The sequence below is a fragment of the Corticium candelabrum genome, chromosome 10 (genome assembly GCF_963422355.1).
Source record: "Corticium candelabrum chromosome 10, ooCorCand1.1, whole genome shotgun sequence".
Lineage (NCBI taxonomy): Eukaryota > Metazoa > Porifera > Homoscleromorpha > Homosclerophorida > Plakinidae > Corticium > Corticium candelabrum.
Window position 1 is genome coordinate 3,891,641 of NC_085094.1, and position 16,918 is coordinate 3,908,558.

The 16,918-nt window shown below is 39.3% G+C and overlaps 3 protein-coding genes across 4 annotated transcripts; 1 reads left to right on the forward strand and 2 right to left on the reverse strand.

The window, feature by feature from the left end:
* The first annotated feature begins 830 nt into the window (after window positions 1-830).
* Window positions 831-12,404, forward strand: LOC134185617 (telomerase component p80-like). Of its 2 annotated transcripts, XM_062653452.1 has the most exons (28): window positions 831-926; window positions 984-1,071; window positions 3,395-3,534; window positions 3,609-3,828; window positions 3,903-3,995; window positions 4,441-4,495; window positions 4,557-4,602; window positions 4,697-4,753; window positions 4,825-4,944; window positions 5,003-5,087; window positions 5,154-5,305; window positions 6,158-6,225; window positions 6,292-6,408; window positions 6,468-6,555; window positions 6,615-6,713; window positions 6,774-6,917; window positions 7,577-7,638; window positions 8,486-8,662; window positions 8,722-8,755; window positions 8,812-8,901; window positions 9,345-9,379; window positions 9,536-9,632; window positions 10,132-10,225; window positions 10,297-10,406; window positions 10,471-10,638; window positions 11,061-11,143; window positions 11,203-11,410; window positions 12,265-12,404. In XM_062653452.1, exons 1-28 carry the CDS (start codon window positions 855-857, stop codon window positions 12,370-12,372), a joined length of 2,910 nt encoding a protein of 969 aa, XP_062509436.1. In that variant the 5' UTR covers window positions 831-854; the 3' UTR covers window positions 12,373-12,404. The 2 variants fall into 2 exon arrangements, with proteins under 2 accessions (XP_062509436.1, XP_062509437.1); XM_062653453.1 differs by lacking the exon at window positions 12,265-12,404 and having other exon boundaries at window positions 10,471-10,649; window positions 11,203-11,343.
* On the reverse strand, window positions 12,394-13,619 carry LOC134185619 (uncharacterized). The gene is made up of 3 exons (XM_062653456.1): window positions 13,332-13,619; window positions 13,011-13,272; window positions 12,394-12,956 (listed from the first exon to the last, which is right to left on the reverse strand). The coding sequence occupies exons 1-3, from the start codon at window positions 13,574-13,576 to the stop codon at window positions 12,771-12,773; spliced, it is 693 nt and encodes a 230-aa protein (XP_062509440.1). The 5' UTR covers window positions 13,577-13,619; the 3' UTR covers window positions 12,394-12,770.
* Window positions 13,619-16,546, reverse strand: LOC134185618 (uncharacterized). Its single transcript, XM_062653454.1, has 4 exons — window positions 16,204-16,546; window positions 14,833-15,460; window positions 14,441-14,772; window positions 13,619-14,355 (listed from the first exon to the last, which is right to left on the reverse strand). Exons 2-4 carry the CDS (start codon window positions 15,022-15,024, stop codon window positions 13,683-13,685), a joined length of 1,197 nt encoding a protein of 398 aa, XP_062509438.1. The 5' UTR covers window positions 15,025-15,460; window positions 16,204-16,546; the 3' UTR covers window positions 13,619-13,682.
* Between the last annotated feature and the right edge of the window lie 372 nt (window positions 16,547-16,918).

The following is a 16,918-nucleotide window of genomic DNA, read 5'->3' on the forward strand; positions in this document are numbered from 1 at the left end:
CTGTGCTGGCTGAGAGAAGTCTTCACGAGCAACACACATCCGTCGGAGAGAGGCGTCCTAACGCGAGTTAATTGCTTGTTAAATAACGCGCGTTACAATTTGCACATGCGCACAAACTTTGCGACCACGTGGTTTATCTTCCTGTGCTTTGACTCCTCTGACCTCAGCATTGCATTGGCAACCAAGACAATACATGTGCAGAGCCGTATTATAGTATAGGCTAAACGGCTCTGCACATGTGCATACGTAGTCGATCAATATACCTACAGAATGCCTCTAGCTAGCTAGAGGATGGGTTTCACTACGCTAGATTAGTTAACTAAGGACAGCCACATCACTAGGTAGAAATTAGCCATCTAGTTAATCGTTTAGACTTTAAAACGGAAGTCTTGGCCCTGCCACTCCGACGTTAATGTCTAGATAGAACAAGCCAAACCAAGCCAAGCCACTACTGGTTTATATTATTTAAAACCTCTATACGGTAGTTATTTCTCAACTACCAGAATCGAAATATTCTTGTTGGCTAGCTAATTAATTAAAAACCTAATGTCAATAATTATTGTTGGTTTGATACAACAGTGTCAGACCAGGCGAGACGAAGGACGTGTTGGTAACCTTTCTAATTGTATCCTAGACTCTATTACACGGTGTTCTAGATTCTCTGTAATAAACATGTGATCAAAGACCTCCAGGTATGGGAATGAAAGGTAATACTGGTCTTGTTGACTTGTGCAGTAATATACTTTATTGCTGAATCATTCAATTACAAGGTCAGAAAGGAGAGAAGTCACTGATGCGTACAGATAGCATGGTCCGTACTCCACGTCTATGATGTATCCCGTATATGACAGGTTATGGCAACTGCAGCCGTGAACACTTTCGATTCTTCTGTTGAGATCGTTAACGAAGAATGTCTGTCTCTTCAAGTGCGTTGATGCCGCGTGTAATTACCATTCGTTTGCACTTATCGTTATTGTTTTCAGGCAATTCTAGGCGCAGATATTCTGCTTTGCACTGTGGAACCTGTCGGTGTACACATAGTCGTCCATGTTAAGGCTGAGATGCTCGATGGTAATGTCAACGTTCAATTTATTAATCGAGGCAGACATGATTCTTGCTATGACAAACGCGTGCACGCAAACTGTATTATAGAACCTGTTGGACAGACGGGTAGACAGACTTTTTCAATCAAGCTCAGACTAGCCTAGTAGGCTATATGCATACGCGGGGCAGAAATCATATATCTGTTGCTTAGAATCACTGAACTTCTGTGTGCGACATGAGCACAGGGCTAGTACAGTGGGGATGGAGCTGGGGGGGGAAGAGGGGCAATCTCCCAACGGTAAGAAACTATTCGAATTTTTTGTACTCCAGTATGAGTGTTCACCAGAACCATAGATGTGTATAAGCGCTTTCTGTTGCATAAAAGGAATGTTTAAGTTAAGTTCAACATCAGAAAGCACATTCTGACCACTGAAAGCTCACCCTAGTTCATGTACTCTGATGTCCTTTCATGCCCTGCCCCTTAATTTGCGAGTTGCTTTGCCACCCCTGTTGTAGGTAGTCTTGTGCACTATCAACTCCTCCTTCACAAAAAGAAAAGTAGGTAGTCTAGCAAGTACTGTAGTCTTGCCAGCCACGCCCCTTTCCTTTTTACAGAGGGGCATAGCTAGCGAGACTGGCGGTAGGCTGGTTGAACGGGCAGGCACAAATACACTGACAGGCTGTCAGTGACAACTCTAAATTTGCAGGTGTGCTTGTCTCCGATATGTCTACTGATTAGATGTGTATGTACTAGAGTGTACATTCTCTCTAATCCCCACCCTGTCATCAAAGGTGGACTCATCAAGATTTAATTGCTAATTACCCGAGGCCTGGATGTCCGGGCTAAGGGTATAGTAATGGTTTGAGGTGCGACCGATCGACCGTATTTATACTCAATTAGCGCAATTGCAAATGAAGCTATTCCGACCAATAGATGAGAAGTTGTGTCATTACTGACCAATAGACGAACGTGATGTCATCATGAGGCTCCATCTCTTTTTTTGGGCTGCTTTATTGAGAATTCGGCCATCGGGCGTCCGTCCTGTACATGGAGTTTATATAATTCTGTGCTTTACAGGTTTGGCACATCGAAACAATGCCTACAGTTTATATTTGCACGTGTATGTTTCTCCACCAACAGCTAGGCGTCTAGGGAGCGAAGGTGTAGCTGTACCTGACTTGTAACATTTTGCTTGTTCCACGGTATTTCTGCATAGTGGTTCTGCAGTCTGACAGCTTGAATTTTCGGTGTGCATGGTTGAGCGGCTGCAGTGTTGTTGCAAAATCATTAGTGTCGTCTCCAACAGAAATTTGGCGCTTGATGGGAATTTGCGAAGGGGAACGTGCATTGTCCTTGACAGCGTCTGTTTGTTGGACGAAGCAGCTCAGCTGACCTGTAAGTAGCTAGTGCATCTCTATTTATTTTTTACAGTATCTAAAGTCAGAGTGAACAGACGCCTAGTCATATACATGAGCACATGCATGTTTTCTCACATTATTGTTTTGTTTTGGGTCTGATGGCTCTGGGGTCACCTCATTACGACAACCAAGATTGTGGTTAGACAGGATAGCTGTATATATAACTACGGTACAGTAGGCGTAATAACCACCACGTGAGGGGATTTTCAGTGGTGTCAAATGCATGAGCGTTTATGCCTCTTGCCTTACACTGTACACATGTCTTAGTGCCATGTGGTGTGTATGTACACCAGTCGAGGGTTTAGCACTGTAAAGTGTTTCTCTATTCATTGAGTTATTTTGGAATCCGAAGTAAGTGATCATATTTTGAGTTTTGACAAAGACTCGGACAATGAAAGCATTTCTTGGTTCCTGGGGTAGTGTGCTTACAGGGATTCTTACATAGCCACTGAAATACTTGGTGTTCAACTTTGAGAAAAGCAACTGGACGTTATTAGCTCATGTAGTCTGTCCAGCAGTTGGGATGGCTAGTTGTGCTTGTTCAAAATGTGTACACGATGAGAACAGGTTCACTATGCTTCCCTTTTGCGTCTCAATTTCTCTGTCTTATGTGGTTCTCTGTGCTTAATTAATTAACTCATGCAGCTATACCAAAGCAGAGGTAATAGGAATTAAGTTATCTTTAGCTGCCAGCATCTACTAGTTTGATATAAACTTATAAGGTGTGTTGCAATATTGTTGCCGAACTTAATTCCGTCTGAGCATAAAACAGTTGACAGTAACCAGTAGTGAAATATCAGGCAGGTAGACAGACAACAGACAGACTTGTTGCAGACTTTAGCAACATTTGATTAATAATTCATATCTTGCTTATGCTTGTATCTTTTCTATTGTTTTACTGTCTTTTTAAAGTAAGGTAACAATTTTTTAGTTCATTTGCTTCTGGGACTTGATGAGCAGGCACTTTCTCTTTATCCTGACCAAGTTATACCCACAATTGCTATTCAGGCAACAGCTCAGTCTCTTAGTCAAGAAAGCGTATCCTCCATTGAGACCTCCTTGAGCCAACTGGTAATTATTCTGCATCTTTACATAGACTAAGAATCACTTCAGAAATGCTGTGAAAGAGAATAACACTTCTATAGGCTAACGAGCTACTGGGTCAGCCAATGCTGTTTCAATTGATTGAACATTGTCGGGAAAGGCTACTGGATTTGGCAGAAGCTACTGCATCACAGAATGATAAGACAATGCAGACAGACACTCAGACCGGTGAACAGTTGCAACTAAACAGTTTCTCTGGTCGTCAAACAGAAGAGAGACAAGACGAAATACTATATAAAGTCGAATGCAATGCTGAATCAGGTAACGTGCTTGTAGGGTGTGTGAAGACTGCTATTGGCTTGTTTTGCAGTTTAGTCGTTTATTTGATATTTAAGGGGACAATGTCGAAGCTGGTCAAAAATTTGGCATATTTGGTGATAGTGCACCATCTCTTTCATGTGACAAGATACAAGCTCGAGAACTGGCAGGTGGTTCAACATTGTTTGCCTATTTATCATTTTTCGATTTTCTAATGTATGTAAATGTTAGTTTAGGTTTTGTCAGTCTTTTGCTTTTCGGTCTGTGGCCTGCTTTTTTGATACCTACATAACATCTTACTGTCTTACTTATCTTTTGTTTATTTATTTTGTCTGTTTGCTTGTTTTCTGTTGTTGTTTGTTTGTCATTTTCCGACATAACATTGTCTCTCTTTTTGTTTGTATTTGTGGCTATTTGTGTGGCTTTTGTGTGTCTGTTTTTCTGTTTGGTGTTTGTCTACTTGTTAGTCACCTTGTTGTCTATCTAACTGTTTGTGGTCGTGTGTCTTCTTGTTTATACCTATATCCGATTATATAGTTCTGGTTTACGACAATTTTAATGGGTCAAGCATAAACAGCTAGTTAGCTACATTATGGTGATATTGTTGTATTACAGTAGTCAAGTCGACTTACAAATCCTTCAAGATGTTGGAATCAGCTCTTGAACACAAGTACGAGTATCTTTAAAGCATGCAATTATTTTGTTCAAGTTTTTTGGTACATTTATGTCAGATTTGAAGTGACGTTAGCAGCAACACCATACGTGTTGACTAACAAGGTTTGATTACAGTTGAACCAATGATTTTATATCCAGATATTAATTGATAAATTTAGTTGATATCAAACTGCTTGATGTCACATTTCTTTGTCAGATTGCTGCTTGCCTGTTATTTGTGATGCCTCCAGACTACCCATACGACAGTCTTCAGGTTGTTCCCTGAAGACAATCTCCTGGGACACACACACGTATTGCTGTTAATTGGTAGTGTTATTTGTGTAGGTGGCAGTAACTATTGTGAAGGGAAAGAAGAAAGGTTGGCAGCGAGTTGCCCTTCAACGTTACTTGAATAAAGTTGCAAGTCAAGCGAGAGGTCGCACTTGCACAGGCGAAATAATAAAAGTAAAACAAATTATCAATTTGTTTAATTAACAAAACATTTACCAGTCAACTGTTTTAGTGTGCAAAGTCTTGGCTCCAGCATAGAAATGCTGCTCTACTTATAGAAGACGGACTTGGTTATTACGCACCCGCTTCTGCAAAACGTGAGTTTGTGTTGCGTTTGCTTCAGCAGCTTTCTGAATGTTAGTACCAACTGCATTTGTCGTTAGCTCCTCCAACTGTAGTTACAGAGCTTGATGCGTTTGAGCTTAGAGGCAAAATGCTGCTGGTGAACTTGACATGTGCAACTATGCTGAGTAAGATTGATTATCTTAACGAGTGGGATGAAAGAAAACTCAGAATTATTGACTCAGCTTGGGAGGTTGGTATATCGAGAGATTTCGAGCGCGAGCCTGTGTGTTGTTGGCATACTATAATAGGTGGTATGTATTTATGTTGTTGTTTTATTACACTGGCACGAGGGTCAGCATTAAATTTGCTTACACTGTGTTATTACTCACCAAAAATTCAAAGACATACTGCCGATGAGCCACATGGCTAGTCTCACGCGACTGTGGGAGAGGGTCTGGTTATGTAAGGCTAGTACATGTATATGCACAGTGTCAATTCAAAGTTAGTTGTCTTTGTCATATTTTGAGCAAATATAAGATTGTTTAATATTTATCAATATTAAATGTTGCAGTTTTTTATTAGAGTGCGTTGTACACCTGGGCATTAGTTAAGCAAGACTTTATTGTTGGTTTGTTAATGTGTTCTCTTTTGAAAAGACACTCATTTCTTGGGTTATTGCAATGCTTTTGTTTGGAAAGCTTTGCGGACCAGTTGAAATCGGTATAGTCTGGACGTTGCTCGACGATCAAGACACGACTGGACTTAATTGTCGTCAGATATTTTGGGACCTGTTGAGATTAAGAGTGACAAGTTGTTATGTTTGTCATAAAAAATATGTTGGTTGCTGCTTGCAGTCGATGTTTATGATGCTTTGGTCACTCAGTGCCATTTGCTGACTTCATATATGAGTCTGCAGCAGTACATGCAGTCACTATGATTGTACAGTAATAAATAGTACATTTTGAAATGATTATTTAGAGCTATTCTGATGTTTATATGTAGTCTGACTCTCTATTTGACTGCTACCTAACGCACTAAGCCGTTGACTAATTTAATAGTCAATGTTGTCTTAGGATTTAGTGTTTGTTTGAATTTGTTTTAGGTTGCTTATAGTGATCCAGAATTTATTTTGAAGTTGGCGTACCACATCAGAAATGAATTGAATATTCGGTGACAACTTGTTTGTTTGTAATGATAGGAAATCACCAATGCTACGTCTGAATTGTTTATTGGCAGGTCGACTGCAAATTTTCTTCTTGCTATGGCATGCGCTTTTCCTATTACCAAGCCATTCATTCGTTCTTACTTCTGTGCTATAGTACGGCTGCCATCAGATTTACTGGATGTTGTTCGGTAGGTCATCATTTTTTGATTTAGGAATAATAATTATATTGCATAAATTCTATTGGTAGGACTTATAAGCGTCTTCCTCTTGGTCGTCTGACTGATCACCATTCACTACCAAACTGTTTGCGCGCAGCTGTTTGTCGAAAGTTTCAGGTTAACAGCACTGACAGATGTTGTGTTTGGAATCTGTGTTGTTACGGGGTATTTTTCAGGAGTTTGATGAGTACCAATTGGCCAAATATTGTAGTGAGGGAAACAGGAAGAGGACGCTGATGAAGAGAGCTAAAACCAGTCGTTACTTTGCTGCCATGGTGAATACGTTAAAATGTTGTTTTCTTGAAAGATTAATGTCTTTGATTTGTTCTTTCTAGTTGCAGAGACGTGTCGACAAAATAGTAAAGTCGCGTAAAATGGAGTTGTTTGCCAGGCTACCATACTTGACCATGAAACACATCATTCGACAAGTTCATATTCACGAACCAAGGGAGTTAGTAATGAAGGTTCTAGGACTTAAAGTGAGTAAGAGCGTGTTCACACCGACATCTGGACTAACTATGATTAGGCTATAACTATGATTAGGCCAACATTAGCACAAGCGCGTTCACATCGCTAACTATGATTAGTAAGTCACGTGGGCACGTGAGTGTAATTAGTCTCGACAGTTTTCATCTGTCATATCCGGCAAGAATTTTTGTGAATTGTCTTGATGAATCCATTGCTTTAGGTTTTGAAAAGGGAAACATTTAGTTTGCTTTCTCTGGCAGCTCCTTCAGGGATGGCAGAAAGTTGTCACATGTTCAGGCCCACACGTAGTAGACATCTGCCTGCGCTTCCGTATACATTGCCATGTTGTTGCTGCGTTTGTACATTTAAACATGCAACACCACATCAGAAACATTGGCGGCATGCTCTTCTTGTATACTACCTCACGTGCCAAAGTCACGTGCAACCACTAACGCCACAAATGTAGTTGTAATACTACTCTTTACAGCATTAGAATGGTGGTACTTACACTAATCATGATTAGGACTGGTGTGAACGAGTGGCGTTAGTGCACTAACGCCAAACTAATTATGATTAGGCCCAGTGTGAACATCTCTAAGTCACATGCCCAAATTGAGGTGAAATGAGATGTGAACTATTGTTTGTTGTTGTTGTTATGCTCTATGCGCAGTATCCTAAGTCAGAGGATGAATTTTCAAAGTCTGGTCTTACTGGTGAATGGGATATGACAAGGTGATGGAATTTACTACTAAATAGACTAAATACTGAACAGAACAAAACATGATCGAGGCAGGCAGGCAGTAGTCTTTTGCCAAAATGACTGTTGTTTTAAGTTAATTGGTCAAAATTAAGGCTTTCATTGGAATTTTTATTAATTGGGTTGTTTGATATAGTTGGATACATTTTTGATGGCTACGTATTCTTTTTTGACAACTGTGACTAGGTGTTTCTGGAGCTGATGAAACGTTAAATCTATAGCAAGACAGAGTGAATGAGTAGTGAGATGTTGATGTTGTCAGAACGCTGACAACCTAAGTAACGAATCGACAGGCGGTTTGATTGGTCATTACTGAGATGAGTTTCTGCACGATAGCATACTTTTATCAAAGTCTCTACTGAAACTTGATAACATGGTGTAATGCTACTTTGACATGCTGATAATCATATATTACTAGAACGCACAAGTGCTCACACATCGCAACAGCAGTAGGTTTACTACATTTGAAGAAGGTCTTGGAGAACATCTCATCTACACTAGCTTGTGCAGTAGCATCGCTAAGTTTCCAAAATTGGAGGGTTAGCTGCTATGGTTATAAACTTGTACGACCTCATCAGTTGTCTAGAGGGCCATGTGCATGATCCCCTGAAGCCATTTTTGTACGATGCCACTGAGATGTGGGATCAAGTCAGCCTTGTTGCTACTAGCTCTCGTGTAACATATTGCATCCTATGTTGCATAAGTAAACCCACAAACTAGTAAGCCACATGTATATCACACATTTAAATGATTTTAATCTGTTGTCTTTTAATAGGGTTTGACGTGTGTTTTTATTATTGATGTAATTTCTTGTTGATACAGAGCCGGTAAGCGAATGAAGCTAGTGACACCATACACTTGGGAGGCTGTATTGTCTCGTGATGGAAACACGGCTGAGTCATGGGAAAAGCTCATTGAAAGTGGTCGGCTCCCTTTTATGGCAATGGTGCGTAATATACGCAACTTTCTCAGAGCAGGAGTGTCTCCAAAGCATCATAGGTCAACACCGATTCACCGCCAGCAACTGACTTTAATAAGTATTTTTGTGATACATGTAGAATGGTTCGTGATCGTCTCAATGATACTAATCAGGTATCTAACATTGTGTTCTAGTTTTGTGTGCAACTAAACATCAACTAATTTTTGAGGTTGTTCGATGTCGAATGTTTCCTATTCAATTTGTTTCTGTTTATGATGCCGTGGCTGTAAATTTGAAAACTCTGTCAAGACTTCACAAAGTGCGTACATTTACAGTTTATGTACAGTTTAATACTTATGCATTTATAACAAATAATAAAGACAAAAGTAATGCATCTAAGACAAGAAGTTGCAAGAAGGTACGTTTACATAATTAGGGTGGGTAGCTGGGATGTTTAGTGTTTTCTGTCTATTTGTTGCCCCAGTGGGAACTTATTACATGATGTGAAACGAATTTAATAATAATTATGTTATGTTATGTTATGTACTTTCATCACACCAGACTACTTAGGTGTAGTTCCTTATAGGGGCTGGGGTACACCAACACAAAATACATAAACACAACACACATTAAAGCTACGGACTACACTAATAATTAGATTTTAGTCCATGGTTTTACAAGCTGTGAACAAGTAGGCATGGCGTACGTTTGGATAAGGATAACCTAAAATTGACATGACACTGTGATTTCTTTCTTCTTTAGATCTATTGTCAGTTGCAGAAGAAAGAAAAGGCAAGGTCGGTACTGTTGCATTAGTCTTGCGTAACCAGACCCTCTCTCGCAATCATATTTCCTACCAAATGACAGCGGGAGAGAGTCTGACTATGCACGACTGCTGTGGCGTCACGCTTAGCAGCAAAGCCATTCCTTGTCATTGTCAAAATTTGGTTTAGAAAACGGAATGATAAAAGTCTTTATCAACGAGGTGTTATTGATGATGCCGGTATAAAGAAACGACTTTTAAGCAGAAAGAAGCGTGTCAGAAAGCAAGTAATGCTTTTGTAGAGTATATATCTGCGACTCTAATGCCAACCTTCAACATCCTATTATGGAATGACTCAATTTAAATTACGTACACCATAGACAGTGGCATAATAGTCTTCAAAATATTTTAAGGACTTCCTGCTATTCTTGTGTACAGTGAGACCTTGTTGTTCTGACCATGTTTGTCCCACTCGTTTCTGTCAGACTAACGCGACTGTCAGATTTTTTATCGGTAACAAAATACACAGTGACCGTGTAAATTGGTTTCATGTGTACCTTCCTCAGAAGTGAGGATGTCAAATTATCGGGTGTCAGAATAATGAGGTCTGACTGTACTAACATTTTTGGATAGCCGTTTGGTAAGATTCGTTACGTGAAGGAATTTGGGTGACTATTTGTTGCTGTAATCATGGTGTTTAGTATGTTGATCAGCACAGTGACTTGAGATCGCTGACTGCAGCAGCGAGTCTGCACGACGTTACTTATAGTATTTTGTCCTCTTTAGATTCAGACCAGGACTGGCAGGTCTCAGATTGTGCTGCCTAAACACATGCCAAACCCTAAATTGCTGCAAGAATACAGAGAAGCCTTGAATTTATGTGAGTGCTTCTTGAATGTTGTGGGAGTTGTCTGCTTGCATTTGTGTCAAGTACGTACGTTTGATATTTAGGCATTGTTTGTGCAGCTAATCATAATGTTCAACGTATTGAGAGGAAAACCATCATTTTCTGTGATGTAAGTCATAGCATGTGCAAACGATGGTCGTCCTACCCAACTAAGGTATCATGATGTTTCAATTAGTGGGTCATGTTGCATATTTGATATTTATATTTATATCGTGTAGAGCACTGCTCGGCGATTGTATGAGGCTGCATTACTGATTGCATTGATGGTTCACCGTGCAAGTGTCGAGTGTGACATTTGGTTGTTTTCAGAGACGAGTGTTCGGCTACAAATTGATTCTTCTCTTGGACCTCTTGAGAATTTGAAGATCATTGAGAAGAAATATTGGGTATGCTTGAGGTGTGATGAGGAGATTTTAATTTTATCACTTAACTATTGTACGTAACTAATATGGCTAGATAGGTTGATATCAACTGTGTTTTTGCCATGATGTGATTATTAAAATTTAATTAATTAAAACAAAACATGGAACCTAATTTAAGATACCTTAACTTTATTGACAACAAGCAGATTGTTTTTCTGAAGTAGAATGACAGGACTTCTAAGTTTGGCAAAAGGACTGAATTGACTTGCTATTGCCTTACATGCTTCTACACTCTATGTGACTGACTTCTCACATGTAAAAGCACTGACACCAAGATGCCTTGTACTGCAATGTCTCAAGTTTAATTAATGGAACAGATTTCTGAGTTTCCACAGTAGTCAGTGGGTCTGTGATGACCTGTAAGTGACACTAATTTTTGGCTCTAGGTGCAACCAGGCAGTGGCTGTTCTTTGGGAATGACGACCAAGTTTCCGTTTAGTGTTATAGACAAGTTGATGAGGGATCGGAGGTCTGTACTTTACAGTTCCAACGTATTGATTACAGTCTGAGCAGGGGTTTTTGATACAGGGCTGTTGACCAATTTGTTGTGCTTAGTGATATGCTTATTGAATCGTCTGTTCATCGCAAAGATTTTGTGAATCCTCTTACTGACCAGTTGAAACGCTATAGACAATGCTGTAACAACGATGCTCTCTTTGTATGTGTGGACTTGAGTGGTCAAGGGAACAGCTTAACTGACCCAGCTGGAAACGAACTGTATCGCGGTGATCGAGAGGTAAGGTAAATTTGTATATTCTTAACAACGATGCAGGCATTGCATTACTAGTAAGCATTTGAAATTATGGGAAAGAACAGATATGTGAAAACGATGACTGACTGACAGACAGACAGACAGACAGACAGACAGGTCGAATACTACTAAAACTCTAATGAATGATGTTCTGATTGTCTCTTTCATTGTCGTCCAATTCTTCATTTCTCTTTGCAATTTTTCTAAGCTTTTTTCATTATTACGTTGGAATTGGACTTCTGAATGCATATTGGTAGTCTCTTTGTCCATTGTCCTCTAAACTGTGCTTCACTTGATCCACTTTCTACATCCCTGGCCAGCTGATTCTATATAATTGTCTCAGTAGATGGACATTTAGCTTAGCAGTTTTTACCTATAGTGTTCTTGTAAAATTTTGCTTTTTGTGTTCAATAGCGAAATAAGACAGACAGACAGACAGACAGACAGACAAACAGATTGACCGACAGACAGATCGATCGACAGACAGATTGACAGACAGACAGACAGACAAAGTTGGTTATCTGAAGTGGTATTTTTTATGTACAAATTAGTAAACTCTAAATTTATCTAAGCTACCATTTGGTTTCAGCATCTCAGCTTTGAAATGTGACAGACATGCAAACATTCACGAAAAACACAGACACAGACAGACAGATGGACAAACAGAGAGACAGAGAGACAATTAAATAGCAAGAGATACTATGCTAACAAACAAAATCATATATGTGATAGTGCTAGGAGCTAACTTCGATGTGATGATATGTCAATATGAAACTGCTGGAAAATACGATTTAGTATAATAGTCTTTCGGATGCTGTGCACCTTGTATTGTGCTCTAGGACAGAGATGTTCTGATCACTGGCTATAGCGACCATATACTTCAGTTCCTAGCATTGCAGGGATCTCCTCAACTAGATGCTGTCGAAGCATGCACAGTACACAGTTGAAAATACTTGCTCTGAATGCCAACACACTCTACAATCTATTGTCTATTGATCACTACTGCCAATAACTGGAAATTTATCATCTAGGAAGCAATGTACTAGAGTCACTTCAAATCCAAGCAGACTACATAATTACTCCTAGCAGTTTTGCCATAAGAGACGTACACCTATTTTATGAAATAGTTATTGATTTGCATATGATTATTGACTTTATATCATTCCTTGCATACCAAGTCTATACATGCCTGTTCTGCTGATGGTCGATCTGTAGGTACTGTGCTCAAGCATCTTTTAGCAAGATCTTGCCAGAGTTGTCCACGAGTACCATCAAACTTCTGCTTGAGTACCCACTGTGCAATATCTTGTTGTAATCTGTATGAAGTGCAATCTCTGACTCTCTTTCAATTCCAGATCTCCCACATCATAACACCAACGCTGTACATGTCGGAAGACAACGAATAGGGAAGACAGTCATACACTTCTGGTGCCATGTAGATATCTGTGCCAACAATTTGAAAACCAGTGATCTCTGCTTGCCGTTTGGCTGTTGCAAAGTCTGCAATTCGAACATCCTCGTTTACTGTCAACTAAACATAAAACGTTAGTACACCAACAATACTGACAGATAGGTTTGTTGTTACCATGACATTCTCAGGTTTGAGATCTCGATGAATCATGCTACGTGCGTGAAGGTATTTGACTCCAGCCAGAATTTGCTTCATTGTTTTGCCAGCTCTTTCATGATTACATCTTTTGTCGTCTGCTTGTTGTTGGGACCTTGATATAAAGTCAGCAAGACTTCCTCCACCACACCATTCAAACAGTAGTCCAAGCTTCAGACAAGGTGAAGGAGACAGCATGATTGAGCCATACAACTTTACTAAATTTGTGTCTTGGAGTTGACTGTAAATAAAGTAACATCTACTCAATTATTTCTTTATATTTCTGCTAATGTAAAGTACCTGCAGTTGCAAAATTCTTTCATAAAATCATCTGCATTTGCACTAGTAATAGGCTTGTGCATCATCTTTAGAGCAGCTTCTGTTTTATCTGGCAAAATGACCTTGGTAACAACACTAAATGCACCCGTCTTGTCACCAACAGACTCTTCTTGTTTTACTTGGTTGTGTGTATAGATGTGAATATCTAGATCGAGCTCAAATTTTGCTAGTTTCCCCATCAGTACTTGACATTGTAATAGTATCATTTCATATTCATTTCTACTCGCTTCCACCGCTTCCACCTGATGTTTTAAATCATCTAATCGATTGGGAAGGTTCTTTTGAATTACTTGACTTGTGGACTCGTTCCATTCAACAATGCATTGACAAGTCTTTGAGGAGTTTACAATCTTTGGCCACTACATTTCTGTGAAGCTTTTCAAAAAGATTGCTAAATTGTTGCTGTTGTAATTCAGCAGCATCTAAACAAAAGTATTCCTGATCTTTTAAACTGGGCAACACATTGGTTCTGCAAACGTCATCATCACATTCTAGACGAAGCTTGGACAGCAGCTGCATAGCATCTGCAGTATCAGAACCACCGATGTCACTCTTCAGCATATTAAAATTGACTACAGCAGGTTCTACTTTGTCAGCAAGTTCACATTGTGCCCACCTACAGATTTCTTTGTAACCTTCATAGTCACATATGATCTTGAGATAAATAGATTTCACCCGTTCTGCCAAAAGATGAGATGATGCAGAGCCAATTTCTTGCTGATTTTTCTGGGTAACATCAGTGATAGAATTCCATGCTTTCTCGTGTTGTAATTTTGAAACATGTTCGTGGAGTCGGGGAATAAGACCTTCAACTTTGTCTCTTATTTCCCCTTTAATCGCCTCATTACTAGTGACTCTTGCTAACTCTTCTAAGCATTCTTTGTCACTTTTGATCTTCTTGGATCTGCTACTTTGATCCATTTTGGAACACCGCAAGTAGTTCTCAACTATTCGCTCCAACTCTGCCAACAAATTGTATACATTCCTACAGAAAGACAGATGAACACAGATGTCCAGTTACTGCTTGCTCAGTTGCAATCACTGTTTAATTATACTGCACAAGTACATACTGTGATGTCTTTCTCAGCATGTTGACCATTCCTTTAGACAACATACATAGCATCTTGTCACATGCTCCTTTCATGTCTTCAGTGGTCTCTTCTAGTTCTTGAACTCTGGCTGCTATTCTAGCATTCAATGTCACCAGCTGCTGACGACGATCAAATCCTCTCCATCGCTTAGACAAACGCTCTTCCACAATGTCGAGGTATTTTTTAATAGCTCCTTTTCTAATCTCTTCCTCTTCCTGAAGCTTGTCCCACTTATTTGCCACGAATAGAGCTGATCCAGGCACAGGACGAACCTTCATGCTTTTAATTATTGCCATGAGTAAACCACCGGCCTACAGTTTTCGAATGATTTCAGTAGCAATGACATTGCGACTGAACTGTACTTGACCCACCTGTGCAGCTTCTTCAGCAAGTTGACTTGCATCCAGTATATAAATGTACCCACACGCTTGACTTTGTTGACACTCTTCAGTAATCAGTCGAGCAGCATTGTCGGTACCTTCTGACTCTGTTACTCCAGGACTGTCAATCAATGCACAACTGTAACATTCATGAATATCATTCACCAAAGTCGCCAAGGTCATTAATGTCACTACAAGTAGCCACTTGGTAAGTTCTCATTTGAAACGTTCGCTCAACATACTGCATATCTTATGGCAAAAATAGTGAAAGTGACAACATACAACAGTTTTACAATCATTTTGTAACATCAATGAATATATGATGTCACTTTTTACCTTTAAGAATTCAAAAGGCCAGAAGATCTCTGCTTTAGAACATGCTGTAGCTTGGTCAGGTACCCCACGATGAGAAACCGCCATAGCTCTTTAGTCTGGTCACAGTCCGTGAGATCATATTCTTTTGTAGTCAGTCCTTCTTTTGAAAAATGCACTTTGGCAATTTTGCAATCTCCATATTTGACTTCGCAAAGTGTAGAAGTTGCTGCATTGTAGGATGTTGGCAGAACTTGTTGCCCCAGGAGAGCATTGACAAATGTGCTCTTTCCAGAGGATGTGCTTCCTACTCAAGAACATGAAATCACCAGAAGATACAGTGCAAATGTATTGAGTGAATTACAAAATAAATTTCAGTGCTTTGAGTTTCATTGCATATAGAAACCCAACAGGTAATGAATAACTACAAGAAAATAAACTCTTGTACAGATGCAAAGAAATGAGATGATTTCTTACTGCAGTGCTTTCTACCATGGCCATAGAACTTACTTAATTAACTGGAAAAGATGAGAGCTCTGTGTATAGGAAAAATGAAATTATAGTGAAATGTGCCCCACCCACTTTCTCAGTCTCACTATTTCATATTCAGTAACATGTTAGTACGACAAGAGATAAGGTAGACTGCAGTGGATCACCACTCATATGACTAGCGATGGCAACTAGAGACAGCTAGCCACAACTTTGCTCCACGAACACAGAGGTATAGAAACAGCAGATTGATTGAACCACGTACTCTCCATCTCCAAGCTTTAGTTTAATTCTATTACCTGTAGGTCAAAATATAGTGCAACATATCATGTGACACATGATAAATTGCAAGACTGCCGTACATTTAGTTAAAGCAAGTTATAATTAACAATGCATTGGTTAGTAGTGACTTGGTATATAGGCCAATATACGTAGCGTTCGACTCTGTTTTGTTCGGGAGGGGGTGTTGGCAAGGTTGTGCTTTTAGCAAATTGATCTATATAATGCACCATACATAAATATGATGCATTTTTTTGCAATTGTACATTAATGAATCCATACCTGCGACCAACAACATAGGTTGTCGTTCTAAATTTTCTTTGACTTTATCAAAATCAGCCTTCTTCATCCAGAAACTAGTTTGACGTATCCCCAATTTCTTCAAAACTGGTAAAGACAGCATTTCGTCGTATAGAAATTCTGATACTTCATTAATGAGATTGCCAAGAGTGACTTTCTCTTCTGTAAAGTCATCAATGATGTCCTTTGCACTTGCCATAGGCTGTCAAAAACCGTTCATGAAATAATTGTTATGACATTGGGAACTATTGGCGGAATATCAAAAATCAGTAAATTATATATCACACACTACTTGTGTTACATACAGCTCATGCACTTTTTTGGAACAATTTATTGTTATCTAACTAACATATAAGATTTCACCTGTTCTGAAGGTCAACAGCACTCTTACAAACTTTTAATGACTAAAGTTATAAGGCTGGCTAGCTTCTACGATCAGGCAAAGAAACTGACATTTGCCAATAAACAAATTATAGCATATAGGTCTTGTGCAGCTAAAGTTAGAAAGATAAAAGATCAAACTCACTTTACATTTGTTGTCAATACCAAACCATGCAATATTACCTTGTGACATACAGGTTTCAGGCTATTACTATAGCAATAAACTACTCAGTTGTTACCAAATTGTTATACTGAGTTCTCAGTGCATCGCCAGATTTTGACAAATTGATTAACATTGTGTGATTTGTGTATGTAT